The following is a 17,873-nucleotide window of genomic DNA, read 5'->3' as shown; positions in this document are numbered from 1 at the left end:
TGTGACCCTGGGAATGTCACTTAACCACGTTTGCCTCAATTTCCTCATATGTAAAATGAGTTGCAGAAAGAAATGGCAAACCACTCCAGCATCTTTGTCAAGAAAACTCCAAATGGGGGCATAGGACATTATTGAACTTGCTGATTCCATGCCTTGTGCTTTACTATTGTGGCACCAACTGCTTGCATGAAATAAATAGCAATAGTTTCCCTTGTCCCCCATGTCCTTATTCCTAACCCTTTAATTTATTTTTAATGCTTTTTTTGGGGGACTGAGATTCTCATGACTGATAGTATCACCTGTAATTGGGGACCACTTACTCGTAAAATGGTAGTATAGTTGCTATCACATCTGTTCTTCTGGATTTCCAGGACTTTCCCCAAACCATGGATAACACCTTTGTCAGTGGCCACATTGGTATAGTTGATTGGGGCCTCATTTACGAAGAGCTGTGAGAAAGAGGACTTTTTTGTTATTTATGACTGTTTTGTTATTTACCTGGGGGCCGATATCTGGAGCATTCTAAGCCAGGGGTCTCCAAAAGGGAGGTTGGGAGCTGCTGCTAGGGGACTGTGGTGACTTCAAGCTTTGTGACCAACCAGTTGGGGAATAGGAAGATGGGCACACTCTTCTTTCACTGCAGTAGCTAGCTGTGGGACTTGCTTCCATCATAATCATGCCTGCCCCTATTTCCTAAGAATTGCCTACTCTGTCCTCTGTCTACAATGTGCACGCTGCCATCCTTTCCTCTTCTGAGTTGGGCATCAGGTCCTCAGGGTAATTATAAATGACCTACCTAGGTACCTACCTAGGTACCCACAGCATCAGCTGTTCAGACGCCATTGAAAAAATTCTATATCCCCTAGAACAACAACCCTAGTCCCCAAGATCATCTCTTGGCTGGTACCGATGACTGTTGAAAGATGGGTTCTGGCTCCATGGTAGTGACTACTTAGTAAGAGCCAATCTCTTCTTTTCATTTTGAATGGTTCAGAGGGAGTTGCACATGCTAAGCAACCTTGAGTAGGTTATGAACTGTACTTCAGGTCTTGTTACATTGCCATTTCCCATAAGCCCACTTTCTTTTCAAACTTCCCTATTATTGTCAAGGACACCACTGTTTTTCTAGTCTCCAGGGTTTACGAACTGAATATCACACTTGCTTCACCCTATCTATCCAATCACTTGCCAAATCTTGTTGCTTCTACCCCCATACTATCCCTCATATCTGTCAACTGCTGTCCATCACACAGTCATTCCACTTTGGGACAGTTCTAATCATTAAAGAGTTTTTTTCCTTACATCATACCTACACCTTCATCTCTGGAGCTTTTCCCCATCATTTCCATTTGTACTACCCAGTTCCAAGCACAAGGATTTGATGACCTTGTCTCATGACAGTCTTTCCAATCTTTGAAGGCAGCTATAAGGTCCCTTTTAAATCTCCTCTTCTCAAGAACAAACATTCCTAGTTACTGTAGGTGGTCATTGAATGCTCATCTCCAGCTCCTTCACTCTAGCTGCCCTCCCTTGGACATGCTCTCAATTTTTGATATCCTTCTCAAAATGTGGTGTCCAGGACTGGAAATATGGGCATTGCCTAGAAGATCCATAAGTCAGACTAATGATTGATGATGGAAACCTTGTGATATAAGGACACCACCCACCTGGCCATTTTGGAGAAAGAAGCCAACGAAGTATGAAACTCCCAGCATGGTCTCTCGATGCATGCCATTGTGTAGATCATTCTTGAGGAGTTTCTCTTCTAGAATAATATGGTAGCGGAGTATACTCTCTTCCTGACAATATATAATTTTGATTAATTAGCCCCTCAGCAGCTTAAAAGCATTTTATTATTTACTCTAGGCTGCATATATTTTTATACCTCATTGTTCCTGTTACTAGAATGCAAATTTAAATTCCCTTCTAATTTGGGCTTGTTTCATTGCTTTGTACATATGTAAACAATTGTGGGTGCTTAATAAAAATGCATGTTGATTCATGACTATGGCAGGCTTTGTTCTAGACACTGTGGTGGACCCAAAGACATAGAAAACACTAGCCCCTACCCTCTAAGAGTTTCCAATCTAATGAGATAAACCTGAATTGAAAGAATGGACTGATCAGAATGCAGAATGGGTTTGTTTTTGGAGATCTGGCTAATATTATCTAGTACAAAGAAATGGAGAAAGACAAAAACATTCCCTGATCATAAGGCAAAACTGAAGGGCTAAGTTATATATATATATATATGAGTGGCCTTGAGACAATCACATAGCAACAGTGCAAGGAGGCTGTATAGTGTGATGGAGATATAGAAACATGACAAAATGAAGTTCATCTAGATAGATAATAAGTGACAAAGAACTGATGTAAATAGTAAGTATCCCTATCTGTTTCAGAGGGAAGAGAGTTCACTAGGGGCCAGATGGCACAAGAGATGGGAATTGGGGTGAGCTGTGAGGGATGGGCAGAATTCAGACAGGTAGAGAAGATGAAAGACAGGATGATAGGCTCATTAGTGATAAACTGAAAGGGACTTCAGAGGTCATCTACTTCATTCTTTTCATTTTACAGATGAGAAAACTGAGACCTAGGAAAGTTAAGCGACTTGCCTAAGGTCACATGGGCAGTGTCAGAGGTGTGATTTGAACACAGGTCTTCTTGATTCCAAGTATAGCACCCAATACCATGCTGTATGAACAAAGACACAGAGGCAAGGATGTACAAAGCACATGAGCTTTGAACATAAGGAAAAGTTAATTCACACACATGCCCAGAAATGAGCTCATAGGGACAGTGGGAAAAGAGCCAGATTTGAAGTCAGAGGACCTAGCTTGGTTACTTACCACCTGTGTAAATTTAGGCTAGTCACTTAACCTTTCAGGCCTCAGTTTCCTCATCTTAAAATGAGGGGGTTGGACTAGGTAGTTTCTGACTTCCCTTCCCACTCTAAGTCTGTGACCCTCAATTACTGAACATTCTAAGTGAATAAACATAGAGCTCACAGCCATGGGGCTTGGTCTAATACATACTAGTGTGCCAGTCTTTTTTTCTCTGATGTAATTCTCAATGGCTTCATTATTTGGGGCAAATACTGTGTAAGTATCAGCAGCTTCAATTGCAGTGGCCAGGTTATATTGCTAGGGTTAAGAAGAAGAAAATAGAAAGAACATATAAGTGATTTTATTTCTCATAGAAATAAAACAATTCCTTCCCCAAGACAACATGAATACTTGCAATGATGTAGCCCCGGAAGATAGAATAGTCAGGCATCTGATCCAGTCGGTTAAGAAGGTTGGGTAATGAGGTGCTCATACTCCTTTGGGGTAACAGGACCTAGAGGAAGGAGCCCAAGAAAATCTTTAACCTAGATAACATGTGACTCACCCTGCTGACATGGGCATGCCAGTTAACATATTTCAATAGCCAGAGTAGTAGTTACAAGAGATTCTTCTAGCCCTCTCAATTGTTGAATGATAGGGGAACTGAGAATGTTTCTAAGAGTACTCTTAGTGCCATGGTCTGTATCACACCTCATGGGCTATTAGAGCTGAAAGTCTAGAAGAGACCTTGGGACATCCATCATTTAGTCCAGCCTTCTGCCTCAAGTAAAAAGATTCCCAGTCTAGAGAAAATTTCTTATTCTCTCCCATAGAACATATTCCAATGTTAATCAATGTACAGTCTTGGGAAATAGACCATGGAATTGATATTTCTCTTGCTACTATAATTTGAGTTCATTTTATCAAAGGCATGGTATGAAAAACAACAACAACAATCCCTTATAGATTTTATTATTAAATGGTCTCTCATTCTTCTAGTCCAGGAGTGGGGAACCTGTGACATCAAGGCCACATGTAACCCTCTAGGACCTCAAGTGTGGCCCTTTGATGAAATAAAAAAAATCCATTGGATTAAGTCAAAGGACCACACTTGAGGGCCTAGAGGGTTACATGTGACCTTGATGCCACAGGTTTTCCCATCCCTGTTCTAGTCCAATGGTTTTTTTTTTAATGTTGTGTCTTGGGTCCCTTTGGCAGTCTGGTGATGCCCATGGACCCCTTCTCAGAACCATGCTTTTAAATAATTGAAGGAAATGCTAATTTTCACTTTGAGAGAAGTGAAAACCAAGGTGTAATTTTCTTTTTTATTTTCTCATCCAAATTTAGAGATGCTCCAGATATCTACCAAGGCTAAGAAACTGCTCTAAGTAAAGTTTTTCTGGATCATCTCGACTATTCATGACTCCCTCTCAATCTATCTTGGAATGACCAACCTTCTGTTTATTTGTATTTGTTCTCTTTGTATGCATTCTTCTTAGAGGGATACTTGTTGTAAGCTCTTTGTGAGTAGCAATTATTTTATTTATTGTCTTTGCATGGTCAAGGTCTGGTATAGAGTGTGGCTCACAGTTGGTTTTTAATACTTGTGGATTAATTTATCTCTTCTTTAAGACACATGATTCATTTCAATTAATTTAAATTCACTTTATTCTAATTAAGCACTGTCTGACACTGAAGTTGTCTGGGATCATGTGATCATGGATCTATGCATGGAAACAACCCTTCAGGTCTTCATCATTTTCAGATAAGGAAACTAAGTTCCAGTAAAGTGACCTAGGGTCATAGAATCATTGACCTAGAATTGGAAGGACCCTCCAAAGCCTTCTACTCCAATCTCCTCATTTTATATCCAAAGTCACACAATAATAGCAAAGACAGCATAGGAAGTCAGGTCCTTTGATTCCAAATCCCAGATTCTTTCTATTTCCCCCATGCTGCCTCTCATGAGAGCTTTAGAGGGCAGGAAGGATTCAGCGAGACTCATTATGCCCTGGTTGCCATATATGCATATATAGATGGATAGATATAGATATATAGATATAGATAGGTGGATGGATAGATAGATAGATATAGACAGACAGACAGACAGATAGATAGATAGATAGATATCTATATATATGCAGAGGCCAATGTTTGCTGCTTGGGGATGGGGGTTGATGGGGATGGGGGTTCAAAGATGGCTCTATTTCTAATCCTGCTTCTGTCAAAGATGGCTCTGAATTCTAATGGTCAGTATGGAGAAGAAAAGACTCAGCCTTCATGGTAGCCATTTGTAAGTACTTAAAGGGCTCTCATAGGCAAGAAGAATCCAGCTCACTCTAGATGGCAGAATGAGGACCAGTGGGTGGAAGTCACAGAAAGATAGATTCTAGCTCAAAACAAGGAAACTCTTTCCAATAATATGAGCTGTCCAAAATGGAATGGGATGCTTTGGGAGGTACTAAGTTTCTCCTCACTGGTCATCAAGAAGAAACAGAATGATCACTTGTTGGGGATACTATGGAGTGGACTGTTGCTATGGTAAGTCAATCAGTCAGTCAACAAATATTATTACATGCTTCCTGATTACCAGGAATTGGGCTAAGCACTAGAAAGACAAAACTAGGCCCCACCCTCAGAGAATTCATGGTCCAACAGGGGAGACAACATGCAGGCAACCAGCTACATACATGACATACAGGGAAGATGGAATGTAATCTTGGAGGGTAAAGCACATCTTAGATTTATAGGATCTTGGATTTATAGCTGGATGGGACCATAGAGGTGCCCTAGTTTTAACTCCTTCCTCTTACAGATGAGGAAACTGAGGTCCAAGGAAATGGAGTGACTGATCTAAGGTATCATAGAGATACTGAATGGCCTTTGAGATTTCTTTCAGGTTTGAGAGTTTGCGATTTTTGGATAAAATGTTGGGAATATGGAGGATGTAAAAATCAGGGATCATAAGATCAAGGAGAAATCTCTATTTCTGCAGTGTTCTATTTTTTAAAAGACTGAATCAGAAAGGGAAAAGTATCTAATATAAGTAATGGGGTTTTGCATTATATTCAGACCTAGACTCTGCATGGATTCTGGAGATGATGAGTCAGTCATCTGCTGAGAAATATTAGGAAGCTCAGTGCCAGACTGTTACAATGGCTTACAATCTCATCTGTGCAAAAGAATGCCCCAAGAATTCTGAATAATAGTTTCTATTTCCTAAGTTGACAATAGATGACTTTTTCCTGTAATCTCAAGATAAAAGAGCAAGGTATCAGGTGTCTAATTACACATAAAATGAAGATAGCTATTTCTTTTTCCCTCGATGCCTTTCTCTCTCCATCCTCCTCCTGCACCCTCTAAGCCATGAATGTCCTCTAGGTCCTGTTTCCAGTTTTAAATGAAACTCAAATAACTGCAGCTGTTGTCTGCCACCTGGGTGACCTTGAGTGAATCTCTTTCCTTCTTATTACCTATTTGATAGATGTTTGCTAATCTGGAAAATGAGAGAGCTAGACTAGATGGCCTCAGAGGTCTGTTACCCCTCTGAATCCCTAATCATGGGATCCCAAAAGACTAAAAAAAAGTCTTGGTGGAGTGGAAAGGATGCTGGATTTGGAATCAGAAAACCTGGCTTGGAATTGCAGTTCTGCTATATGCCACCTGTGTGGCCCTGGGCAAGCTTCTTACTGGTAAAAAGGAGAAGGTTGGATCAGATACCCTTTAAGGCTCTTGCTAGCCTTAAAACTAGTGGTCCTAAGAACTCCGATTCCATTTCTGTAAATCTTAATTCTTTCCTATTACTCATTCCTCTCCAGGCTGTACTCCTGACTGTCTCCCTCCTCCAGTCTTTCCCTACAAAATCCAGTGAGTACTTCTCTCCCCAATTTCCTTTATCCTTCCAGCTTTCCCCATTAGAGTGGAAACTACTTGAGGGCAGGGACTGTCTTTTTTTTTTTGTTATATTTGTATTCTCAGCTCTTAGCCCAGAGCCTGGGACACAGTAAGTGCTTAACAAAAGCTTGTTGACTTCACTAAAGAAGTCTTTTAATCACTCAAAACAAAACCTTAGTAGACTATAAAAATCTTAGCTATTTTTGTCCAGTTCTCCTTTTCTGATAGGGAGAAGGAAGAAAATAGTAAATCTGCCTTTCCTCCCTCTTTTCTACTCCAATTAAACTTATGATACAAATACACAGATGTTGTTAGAAATGTTTAGACATCCTTTTTTTAGACCAATGATTTCATTGGTATAGGGAGTCTTTGGGAGGAACAACCTCTTCCAAAATGTAGATTAACATCTGCTTTGAAACATATTTAACACTGGATAAAGCACCAGGTCTGGTGTTCAAATCTGGCTTCTGATACTAGCTGTATGTGTGACCCTAGGCAAGTCACTTAACCTCTGTTTATCTCAATGAAATAGGGATAATAATCACACTTGTCTTCCAGGGTTGATGTGAGGATCAAATGAGTTAATATTTGCAAAGAAGTTAGCACAGTGCCTGTTGCATAGTAAAGGCTATATACATGCTAACTATTGTTGTTGTTATTATTATGATTTTAGAGACTTGCTAGGGCATTGAGAGACTAAGTGACTAAGGACTTGAATCCAGTCCTGACTCTGAGGTCAGCTCTCTATCTACTACTAAAGGCTGCCTTTCTGACTCACACAGTAGTGTGGCTTGGCACACAGTAGGCTTTTTGAGTGACTAAGTTGTCTGACATTTTGAAAGCACTCATATTAATTTCCTTGTCAGTTAAATTTGGATTACAGAAATTTGGAATAAGTTGCCACTAAGGTCTCGTCTGGGCAGCTAAGTGGAACCATAGCTCATAGAGTGCCACATCTGGAGTCAGGAAGACCCATGTCCCTCAGTTCAAATATGGCCTCAGCCACTTCCTTTCTGTATGACTCTGGGCAAGTCACTTAAACCTGTTTACCTCAGTTTCTTCATCTGTAAAATGAACTGGAAAAGAAAATGGCAAACCCCTTCAGTATCTCTACCAAGAAAACCTCAACTGGGGTCACAAAAAGTCATACACAGTTGAAAAACAACTGAACAAGTTCCCTTCTAGATTTAAGTCTATGCTGCCGCAATCCTCTGACAAAAAGATTGGCTTCAGAGAAACCTGGGTAGACTCCCAAGAACTGATGCAGGAGAACCATTTATATGAACCAGGAAAACCATTTATATGATAACATCATAAAGACAACAGCTTGGAAATATTGAACAACTCTGACTAAATCAATGACTAACCATGGTTTCAGAGGACTGATGATGAAGCCTGCTACCTATTTCTTGACAAAGAGGAGAGAGATTTAAGATTTGTAATGAGACATACATTTTTGGACTTGGTTCACACGGGAATTTAATTTGCTTGCATATGAGTATATATACACATGTACACATATATATATTTACATGTGAATATGCATATTTATATTTGTACATATATGTATATATATGCTGTAAAGGTTTTTTATTTCTCTTAAATCAGAAGGTGGTGCTGGGAGGGAGAAAAAATGGATGTTTAAAAATAAAATGAAAAAAGTTAAAGGATGAATCACAATAGTTTTATTTTTGCATTTAGATTAATGAAATAAATTTCTTTAAATGTAATGAAGGTGAATTCAGGAAGCTGAAGGGGAAATTGTCTCTGGAGTCAGAGGACCCAGGTTCAAGTCCAACCTCTGGAGTTTACCATGAGAGTGACCTTGGATAAATCATTTCTACTCCCTGGGTCTCAATTTCTTCCCCTATAAAATGAGGGGATTGGACTATATGGCCTTTGAGGTACCTTCCAGGTCTATATCTATGAACCTATAAATTAGTGGTATCAAACTTAAATAGAAATGATCCCTGCCAGCTCTATATTGACTTAGACTATCACAAATTAACATAATCTATGTTGCATTGTTTTCGTGGTCAGAGGCAGGTATCATTAGCTGGAAAGAACACATGACCATGACTCAGCAGACCAAAATTTTAACCCAGGTTCTGCTTCTAAGTGGCTTTGTGACCTTGAGCAAATCATTTCCCCCTCTGGGTCTCCATTTCCTGCTCTCTGAAATGAGGGGGTTGGACTAGCTAGTTTCAAAGGTCCCTTCCAGATCTGGACTTCTAAAGATTCCATGATTTCCTCCAGGAGATCTTGTTTAGGAGAAATGTGAGAAAGGGATGAAGAACTAAACCTGGCTTCATTGCAAAGAAATGCAAATCCTTACCTTGTCAATGACATGAATGACGCCATTGGTGGCTGCCTTGTCGCTGTTCACGATGTTAGCTCCTTCAATGGTGATATTCTGGAACAAAAACAAGACCGGAAAAGTGGGTTAGTGGGGACAAGCTCTCTGGGTTTGTGGCTTTGTGACTGCTGCTGGGGCAGGGGGAATTAGAGCCAGCAGAGGGTTCCCAGGCAGCTTCTCCAACAATCCTGCCCATTTCTTTGTGAAAGAGGGGAAGACTGAGGATGGAGGCATTGTAGAATTACAGAAATAGGATTGTCAAGGAACTAGATGTCATCAAGTCCAAATGCTCCCTCCCCCTGCCATTCAACAGAGAATGAAACTCAGAGATGAAATCACTGGTCCAAGGGCACATAGGACACAGCATCCATGCCAGGTTAAAAACAGCAATAGGCCTCTTCTTTACCCATGATTTCTTTCCTCTCTTTGTGTACAGTTATTATCACCTTGTCCCAGAAATTCCCAATGAGAATAGCAGAGGGTTGAATTTGGAATCACAGAACTCATGTCTGAAACCCAGCTCTGCCACTTAATACATGTGTGACCTTAATCACTTAACCTCTCAGGGCCTCAGTTTCCTCATCTGTAAAATGAGGGGTTGGACCAGATGACCTTCATTTAAAGTTTATTTAGGTTTAATCTATAAGTCTATGACCTGATGTATCATTTATTTCTCCAACTTGGGAGCCCCTTCTACAAATGTTATCTATAACAGAGTGCACACATGACTTCAAAGTCAAATCCTGCCTCTGATACATAATAGTTAAGTCACTTTGGACAAGTCACTTAACTTCTTGGCCACCCTGGACAACTGTCTAAAACTTCCAGCATAGAGGAGCAGTCTGCCTGATTGGCAAAGGAAGTTTCCTGATAAGAGAATTTACTGCCTGATGACATCTATAAATTCAGACTGAAACAAACACAAAAAATTCATGAAGAGGAGAAAGTAAAAACTCCATTCTGTAGATGTGGCTTTCTGAGTATAGTAGTTGGCTGGCAAGCTGCCTTGGTTTCCTTATCTGTAAAATAAGAGTTTGGACTACATGTCTCTATGGGTCCATTTTAGCTCATATCTAGAATCCTATGAACTCCAAGAGGCAATCAATTAATAAACATTTACTAAGCAATTACTATGGGCCAGGGACATCCATACCATGCTAAGCTCTGGGAATACAAAGAAAAAGTGAACACAACTCCTGCCCTCAAAAGGCTCACACTTTAATGGAGGAGACAATAGGCACATACATGATAAGTGCAGGGAGATATAAGAAAATGAAAACCATTTTTGAAATATTCTTACCCCATTCACTTTAGCTAAATGAAGAAAATTTCCTTGTAAAGATGTTGCGAGCATGTCTGAAGAGGACAGGATCTGGAGGTCTGAGGTTCTGTAGGTGCCCACCAGGGCATGATACCTAAAACCAAAGGTCACAAGGGTGAGGTCTAAAGACAACGTTGGCATTAAAAAAACCCAACCCAACATCTTGTGCAGGAGAAAGGGCACAAAGGATGCTATTGAGAGATGTGGGATCAGAAGAAAGTATGGGCTGGTTGTGGGGTGGGAACTGATGGAGAATTGGCATATCATGGGATGTTTTGTCAAACAGAAGGGGAAGAGGTGCCCACCCACCCATTGGATGAATCCTTTGGAGAGGATGTATGGGAAAACATAGACACAGGCCATGGAATTGTGGGTCTAGAGACAGAAGGAATATCAGAAGCCACAGAAAAAGAGTACCACAGATTTAGAGCTGGAAGGCCACCTAGTCTAACCTCCTTCATTTTACAGATAATGAAACTGAGGTCAGAAAGGTTAAGTGACTGGTCCAAAGTTACACAGGAGTAAATGTCAGAGGTAGGACTGAACCCATGTGCTCTGACTCCATAGTCAGTGTCATGCCACTCTGGATGAAAAGGCATGGATGGGCTATGATCTCATACAATTATAGGATCATAGATCTACAACTGAGAAGAACCTCAGAGGCAATCTAGTCTTCATTTTACAGATAAGGAAACTGAGGCCCAGAGGTTAAATAACTTGCCCAAAGTCACACAGGTAGGAATTTAAACCTAGGCCTGATCCCAGAACCAGTGCCTCCAATTACTGCCTAAAATAATTATTGGAGGACCTGCCCAGGTTCATCAAAGTATGTCTCTAGAACCACTTCAGAAAAGTGCTACGGGGAACCAATGGATTCACCCTTCAAGATCTGCTCAGAAGCAACAATTGATGGATGCCATTTAGTCTGGGAATGAAACAGGGGCTGTGCTTACTTGATTAGGGTTGGAATGTTGCTTTTTGATAGCCAAAAGGTCTTCTCATCTTGCTCCATATTCTCGATGGCTTGTGGGGAAGGTACCAGGACTGTAAGGTTGGAGGCATCTGCGAGCATTGCTTGTGAAGAGGCCTCCTAAACCAGAGAAAGAGAGAATAGATTCCACACCATGACATGAGAGGCTACAAGCAGTGCTAGCTAAGTGGGCTGGGGCTTGGGAGGGGCCATGGGTTATGTCTTGGATCCTGCCGGAGACTCTTCCCAGGAGAATTCTGCGGTTGGGTGGTGAGGTCCCTTGGGTTGTGGTCAGCAGGGAAATGGGGGTCATTCAGAGTAGTGAGTGAGCCCTGGATTGGGTCTTTTTTTTCTGGGAAGGGCTCTGGTATATAAACCCAGCAATCTTACATATGAATTTTGTTTTTGTTTGCTTGTCTTGTGCCCCTAGGAGAGTCCCTGGACCATTTTGCTTGGGTAGATGGGTTAGGAGGAGGAATCATTGAGATTTCATTGGTGCAGAGAATCCCCTCTATCAATGCACATGGTCAATTGCACTGCCCATGACTTATTGTCTCAGAGTGTCCCCTGAGGAGCATGGGGAGATTAAACAATCTGTCTGGGGTCACAGTATGTGTCTGACACAATGCACGTCTTCTTGACTCTGAGGTTAGCATTCTGTCTCTCTCACAAACATACTAGTGGGATTGGATTGGAAATTTCCATTCTGACCTTCAATATTATATAAAAAATTAGATATACCATAAGTTGATATCTGACAAAACACAAATCTCTCTAGGAAGGCCACATGTGAAGTAAGCAGTCATGTAGATGCTAGTATGAATAAGGATAGGAATGCAGTTCTTGGTGGGGGAGTGGGAGGGAATGAGGGTCTTGGGAGCCTGGTAGATGGCTAGGAACTGGAATCCTAAAGGCAGACTTGGCCTACTTTATAAATCTGCCTGGTGTTGACTTCAGGTAGGACCTCATGTACTCTTTGGATTGGGACCAGGATGAACAGGCTGCAATAGTTAAATTGTCTAGAGAAATGACTTGGGATATTTTCCTCACCAAGGGAAAGAGTTTAATGTTACCACACAGCTAGAACTTATTGGGAAGGCTCAAAAGACAAAGAGAACCTCTCCAAAACAAGGAAATGCATGAAAATGCCCCACATTTATTATGTACCATGTGCTTTTCCTCCTCATCTCTTCCTCTTGGAACATCTAGCCCCCTTCAGGGATGAACTCAAGTGCTGTCCCTTGCAAGAGACCTTTCCTTATCTCCCCAATTTTTCCTTCTGCTCCCCCCTTTCTAGAATGTAAGCTCCTTGAGGTCAGGGACTACTTTTCTTTTTTCTCTTTCTATCCTTATTGCCAACCACAGTGCCTGGCACATAATGGGTGCTTAAAAAAAATGCTTCTTTAGTTGAATTGAATTCTGAGAGTAACAGCCATGAGTCTCAAAGGCCAAAGGCAGGGTCTTTACTTCCTATGTTTAGTTGGCACCTTCTTTAGGCCTTCAGCACAGGAAGGAAAGGGACATAAGGATTTAACAATAGTTTATCCTCCAGGGCTCAGCTGTCAAATTCCAATCTCTTTTCACCAAATGCATTTCATTTCCCCAAGATTGTACATGTTACCCAATTACTCCAAAGTTCATATAAATATACTTACATTTACCCATTGGTTAAATATGGTGGCTTCGGATAGAAAGGACAGTTCCTTATTCATGTGAATGTGAATGAAAATGGGAGAGAATGAGGGAGAGGGAAAGAGGGAGTGAGGGAAACAAAGAGAGAAAAAAAGAGAAAGGAGGAGGGGAGAGGATAGGGAGAGAGACAGAGGGAGAGAGATAAAAGAGAGAGGGAAGGGAAAAGATAGGGAAAGAGACAGAGGGGAAAGGAAAGAGAGATAGGGAGAGAGGGGGGAGGGAAGGAAAGAAGAGACAAAGAGGGGGGGAGGAGGGAGAGAGCAGGAGGAAGGGGAAGGAAAGCAGTCAAGGGCAATGGAGGGAGGAAGGAGAAAGAAAGGAAGGCAAAAAGGTTGGAGAAAAGAGAGATATGCCAGAAAGGGGGGTGGGGAAGAAAAGAAAGAGTGAGAGAGAGAACACACAAGAGAAAGACCAATTAGAAGCATCATCACAGTATATTTCTAGCTTAGCACGTTTTCAAATTTCTAGGCTCTGAGCTCATGCCTGCCAGTCTCTCTGATGGAGACATTAATGAGCTCATTAGCTATTAGACAATATGCACATTGCCAGATTTGCTCATTATTTTAAGCCTTGGCAGACTTCATTATTCCAAAGACTGGTGAAGAAATAATCCCATGAGCAAAGTCAGAGGGAATGATTGAAAGAACTCCAACACCCAACTCAGGTGCTACATCCTTTTCTGAGTCAGCCTCCTCTGACTCTCCTATCTCTTCTCATCCATTCCATCTTGCTCCTCCCAGCAAAAAGTAAGATCTCCCTCCCTCCTTGAATCCTGATAGCATTTTCTTTAGACTTTGCTCTTATATTCATCATGTCCTTATATGCATGAAAGGTATTTATGAATTGCTTTGTTTTCTCCCTTAGAGTACAAACTCCTTAAGCATAAAAAATAACAAAACAAAAAGAAATAAAATTTATTATAAACATGAGTAATAAAACATAACAAATATAAATTTACCAATAATAACAAAATAAATACAACTTGATAAACATATTACTTATATTGCATTAAAGATGTCAAACAGATAAAATACAATTTGTTTGAATATTTAATATGAAATAGTATTAATTGGTGCTGATTTGTATTGGCAGAAAAAGTTCTTCACCAAGAACTCCCTTTGCTGATGAAAGTTCAGGTATAAAAAAATTATTACTAAGTAGCATCACTAAAAAATTCTAGACCTCTTGCAATTCCATACTCTATCCAGAAAGTCTCTTGGGATATTTAAGTGAAAATATCTACATCAATGCCTACATCTGAATTTTTGTTGTTGTTTCATTCACATCTGACTCTTCATGACCCCATTTGGGGTTTTGTTGGCAGAGATATTGGAGGGGTTTGCCATTTCCTTCTCCAATTCATTTTACAGTGGAGGAAATTGAGGCAGCGTGAAGTTACTTGCCCAGGGTCACACAGCTAGTCAGTTTCTGAGGCTAGATTTCAATTCAAGAAGATGAATCTTCCTGACTTAAGGCTGAGCACTCCATCTACTGCGCCACCTAGATGCATACGTCGGAATTTGCCTTACATCTCTGTGTTCCAAAAGTCTTAGGTTTAAAACTGCAATAAGACTTTTGGGACACCCTGAATATATCTGTTTTTATGTATGTATATATTACATAATGTACATATTACAATATAATTTGCATATTATTTGACACTTATTTTAGGGGTTCTTAACCTGGGGTCTATAAACTTTAAAAATATATTTGGATAACCATATTTCAAAATAATTTATTTCCTTTGTGTTTCATTTTATACATTTAAAAGCATTATTCTGAGAAGGGCTTCACAGGTTTTACTGGATTCCCAGAGGGGCCCAGAACACCAAAAACTTGAGAACTCCTGACACATGTTATTTTCCAATGGAGAATTTTCCATAAGGGAATTAGTCTACTGATATGGTTTGGTACCTTTTCTACAATTTAGGGTCTTAGAGAGGTGTCTGGGGAACTACACCTGAAGTGACTTACCCAAGGTCCTACAACCAGGATAGGTGAAGGTCAGGACTTGAATCCCAGTTTACCTGACTCTGAGGCCATCTCTGTGTGGATTCTAAGCTTCTTGAGGGCGGCAATTGTCTCATTTTTCTCTTTGTATCCTCAGTGTCTAACAGTACTTGGCATGAAGTATCCATCTAATAAATGTTTGTTGCTTGACTACAGTCTGGGAGAACTGTAATCTGGGAAGTTAAGGCTGAATATATACAGTACATATATTTGGGGTTCATCTGTATAATGGGGATATATGAGGTCTTCAAGGGAACATATAATGAGAAAAAAACCCTGAGAATTCCCATTGGAGAATGCCCACATTTAGGAGGTAAAGACATGGGAATGGAATCAGGAGAGGCAGAGAAGGAGGAGTAAGAGAGGGAGGAATAGAATTGGGGTAGCAGCATATTAGAGAAATCAAACCAAGAGAGAATTTTGTGGTGATCAAAACTATCCAATATCAAAAAGAGCTCAAGGAAAATGAAGATGCAAGCTGACCCATGGGATCTGGGATTCTCTAGGTCTTTGGTGACCTTTGTGGATGTTTTAAATATAGTAGAAATGGAAAAAGCAAAGTCAAAATGGCTCAGTGCATGGTGAGGAAGATCCCATTGACTTAGATAGGAATTCAAGAACTAGGCGAAGACTTTTTTAAGTGTAGGGAGGATTTGACCTCTCTGCAGTATGAGAGAGCACCAACTCCCTTCTTAAAATTCTACTGAGGCTGATTTCTCTATGGGCTGGGTTTCTTCCTAGTTATTCCAAGTATTGGCTACGAGGCATGCCTGATATCCTCTGATTGATTGCCTAGGTAGGTAGGTAACAGCCCAATTGATTCTTCCCATGACTTGTCCCAAATTGGAGGGCATTCTTTTGAGGAATATGAAGGTATGAATGTAGAGGCTGCTTGTGATAAATCTGACTTACCAAGCACATGGCCCCTGTTTGCATTCTGGGATGAGGTACTATTATAGGATTGGTAAAGCTGAATTGATTCTAAATGGAATCATTTTAAAGCCAGCTCATCTAGAAAAGTAGTTCCATTATGGTAAGAGGCAGGGGATAATGGAGAGAAAGGATGTTGTCAAGGGGATTTGAGAGGAGAGAGGCTTTAGAAACTGGTATCTATGGCAGCCCCAGAGGAGTTCTTTGTGATGCATGAACATTCATCATGCACCCACTATGGGAAACTCACAGTTTGATTCACTTGAAAACATAAGAATAACAGAATTTTGGATCCTTCATAGTCCTTAGAGCTCATCTAGTCTAACCTTTGCCTCTTAGAAGCCCAGGATTCCTTCAAGACAGCTCGAATGTCATTTTCTGCAGCAGACCCTTTCTGGACTCCCTCCCAGATGCTGGTGCCTTCCTCTCTAATACTACCTTCAAATTGCTTGGTATGTATTTTGTATATACTGATTTATGCACATGTTTCTCATTTGAATGTAAGATGCTAAAAGAATTGGAAACAAAGTCCATAGATGGCCATCTTTTGGGGAATGGCTAAGCAAATTGTGGTTATATGAATATAACAGAATCTTACTGTGTTGTAAAAAATGATCAATGTGATGAATACAGAAAATCATGAGAAGACTTATATGAAGTGATGCACAGTGAAGGAAGCAGAGACAGGAAAACAACAGACATAATGATGACAATGGAAATTGAAAGAACTATCACCACAAAACAATCAAAAATGAAGGTTGCAATATTAGAAAGAATACATTTGGGGCAGCCCGGTAGCACAGCGAGTAAGAGCACTGGCTCCAGTGTCAGGATGACATGTGGATCGAATCCGGGCTCAGACACTTATTACCTACCCAGAAACACCTGGCCGTGTAACCTTGAGCAAGTTACTTAACCCCAATTGCTTAGGGGTGGCCAGGTGGCTCAGCGAGTAAGAGCACCAGCTCCAGTGTTGGGATGACCTGGGGATCAAATCTGGGCTCAGATACTTAGCACCACACCCAGAAATAACTGGCCATGTAACCTTGAGCAAGTTACTTAACCCCAATTGCTTAAAAAAAAAAAAAAGAAAGAATACATTTGGCCCCAAAGAGAGGATAGGAGAAAACATTCCCCTCCCTAAACTTTACTGAATGTGGGGAACTCATTGTATATAAATACCAAAACATTTTTAAAAAATGTATTGATTAGTTTTGTTGAATTTGTTTTCTCTTCTTTTTCTCTAAAAATAAATCCTTTGTAATTAGGCATGATCCTTTGGGAGGGACCAGAGAAGAGATTCAGGGGGAATCTAGGTGATAGAAAGATAAAAGATCTAAATAAAAATTTATTTTTAAAAAAGAGCATAAGCTATTTGAGGGTAGGGATTCTTTTTGATTTTTCTCTGTGTTCCCAAGTGCTTGGCAAAGTGCCTGGCATACAGCAAGCACTTACTAAATGCTTGTGGATTGAGTGATTGATTTGGTAGATGAAGAAATTGAGGAACAGAGAAGTTAAGTGAAATGCCCTCTGGTAAACAGTAAATTAGTGGCAGAGCCAAGACTCAAACCCAAATCCTGTGACTCTCAGGTATTCTTTCTCACTGAATTTATTAAAAAATTACCTTCTATAACAATGTTTTCCTAATCCTCAATCTGTCAGTGCCTCTCCTCTCCTCTCATCTTGTAGTTTTCTTTTTTTGGGGGGAAGGCATATTCTTAAATTTGTACACATGGTTTTCCTGATAAGAGTGTAAGCTCCATGAGGACAGGGACTAGTCATTATATCCTCAGATCATAGCACAGTGTCTGACAATTAGGATATGCTTGTTGATTGATTTTTTCTGTGCCAAGCTGGAGGAGTAGTTCAGTGTAG

At 40.4% G+C, this 17,873-nt stretch overlaps 1 protein-coding gene across 1 annotated transcript in view; it reads right to left on the bottom strand.

Annotated features, from left to right (window-relative positions):
• The window catches only part of STAB2 (stabilin 2), a 166,431-nt gene that overhangs the window by 81,414 nt on the left and 67,144 nt on the right, over positions 1-17,873 (bottom strand). Inside the window, exons 28-35 of the mRNA XM_069099363.1 lie at positions 13,022-13,069; positions 11,350-11,486; positions 10,376-10,490; positions 9,055-9,132; positions 3,241-3,339; positions 3,036-3,143; positions 1,668-1,799; positions 321-449 (exon numbers count right to left, since the gene is read on the bottom strand). Of these exons, the coding sequence (XP_068955464.1) occupies positions 321-449; positions 1,668-1,799; positions 3,036-3,143; positions 3,241-3,339; positions 9,055-9,132; positions 10,376-10,490; positions 11,350-11,486; positions 13,022-13,069 (846 nt within the window). The remainder of the gene's footprint in view (positions 1-320; positions 450-1,667; positions 1,800-3,035; positions 3,144-3,240; positions 3,340-9,054; positions 9,133-10,375; positions 10,491-11,349; positions 11,487-13,021; positions 13,070-17,873) is intronic.

The sequence above is a fragment of the Petaurus breviceps genome, unplaced genomic scaffold, assembly GCF_028583685.1.
Source record: "Petaurus breviceps papuanus isolate PSGF00001 unplaced genomic scaffold, PetGlider_PUasm1.0 379, whole genome shotgun sequence".
NCBI lineage: Eukaryota > Metazoa > Chordata > Mammalia > Diprotodontia > Petauridae > Petaurus > Petaurus breviceps.
The sequence above is the reverse complement of the archived record's forward strand: the minus strand, read 5'-3'. Positions and strand labels throughout refer to the sequence as shown.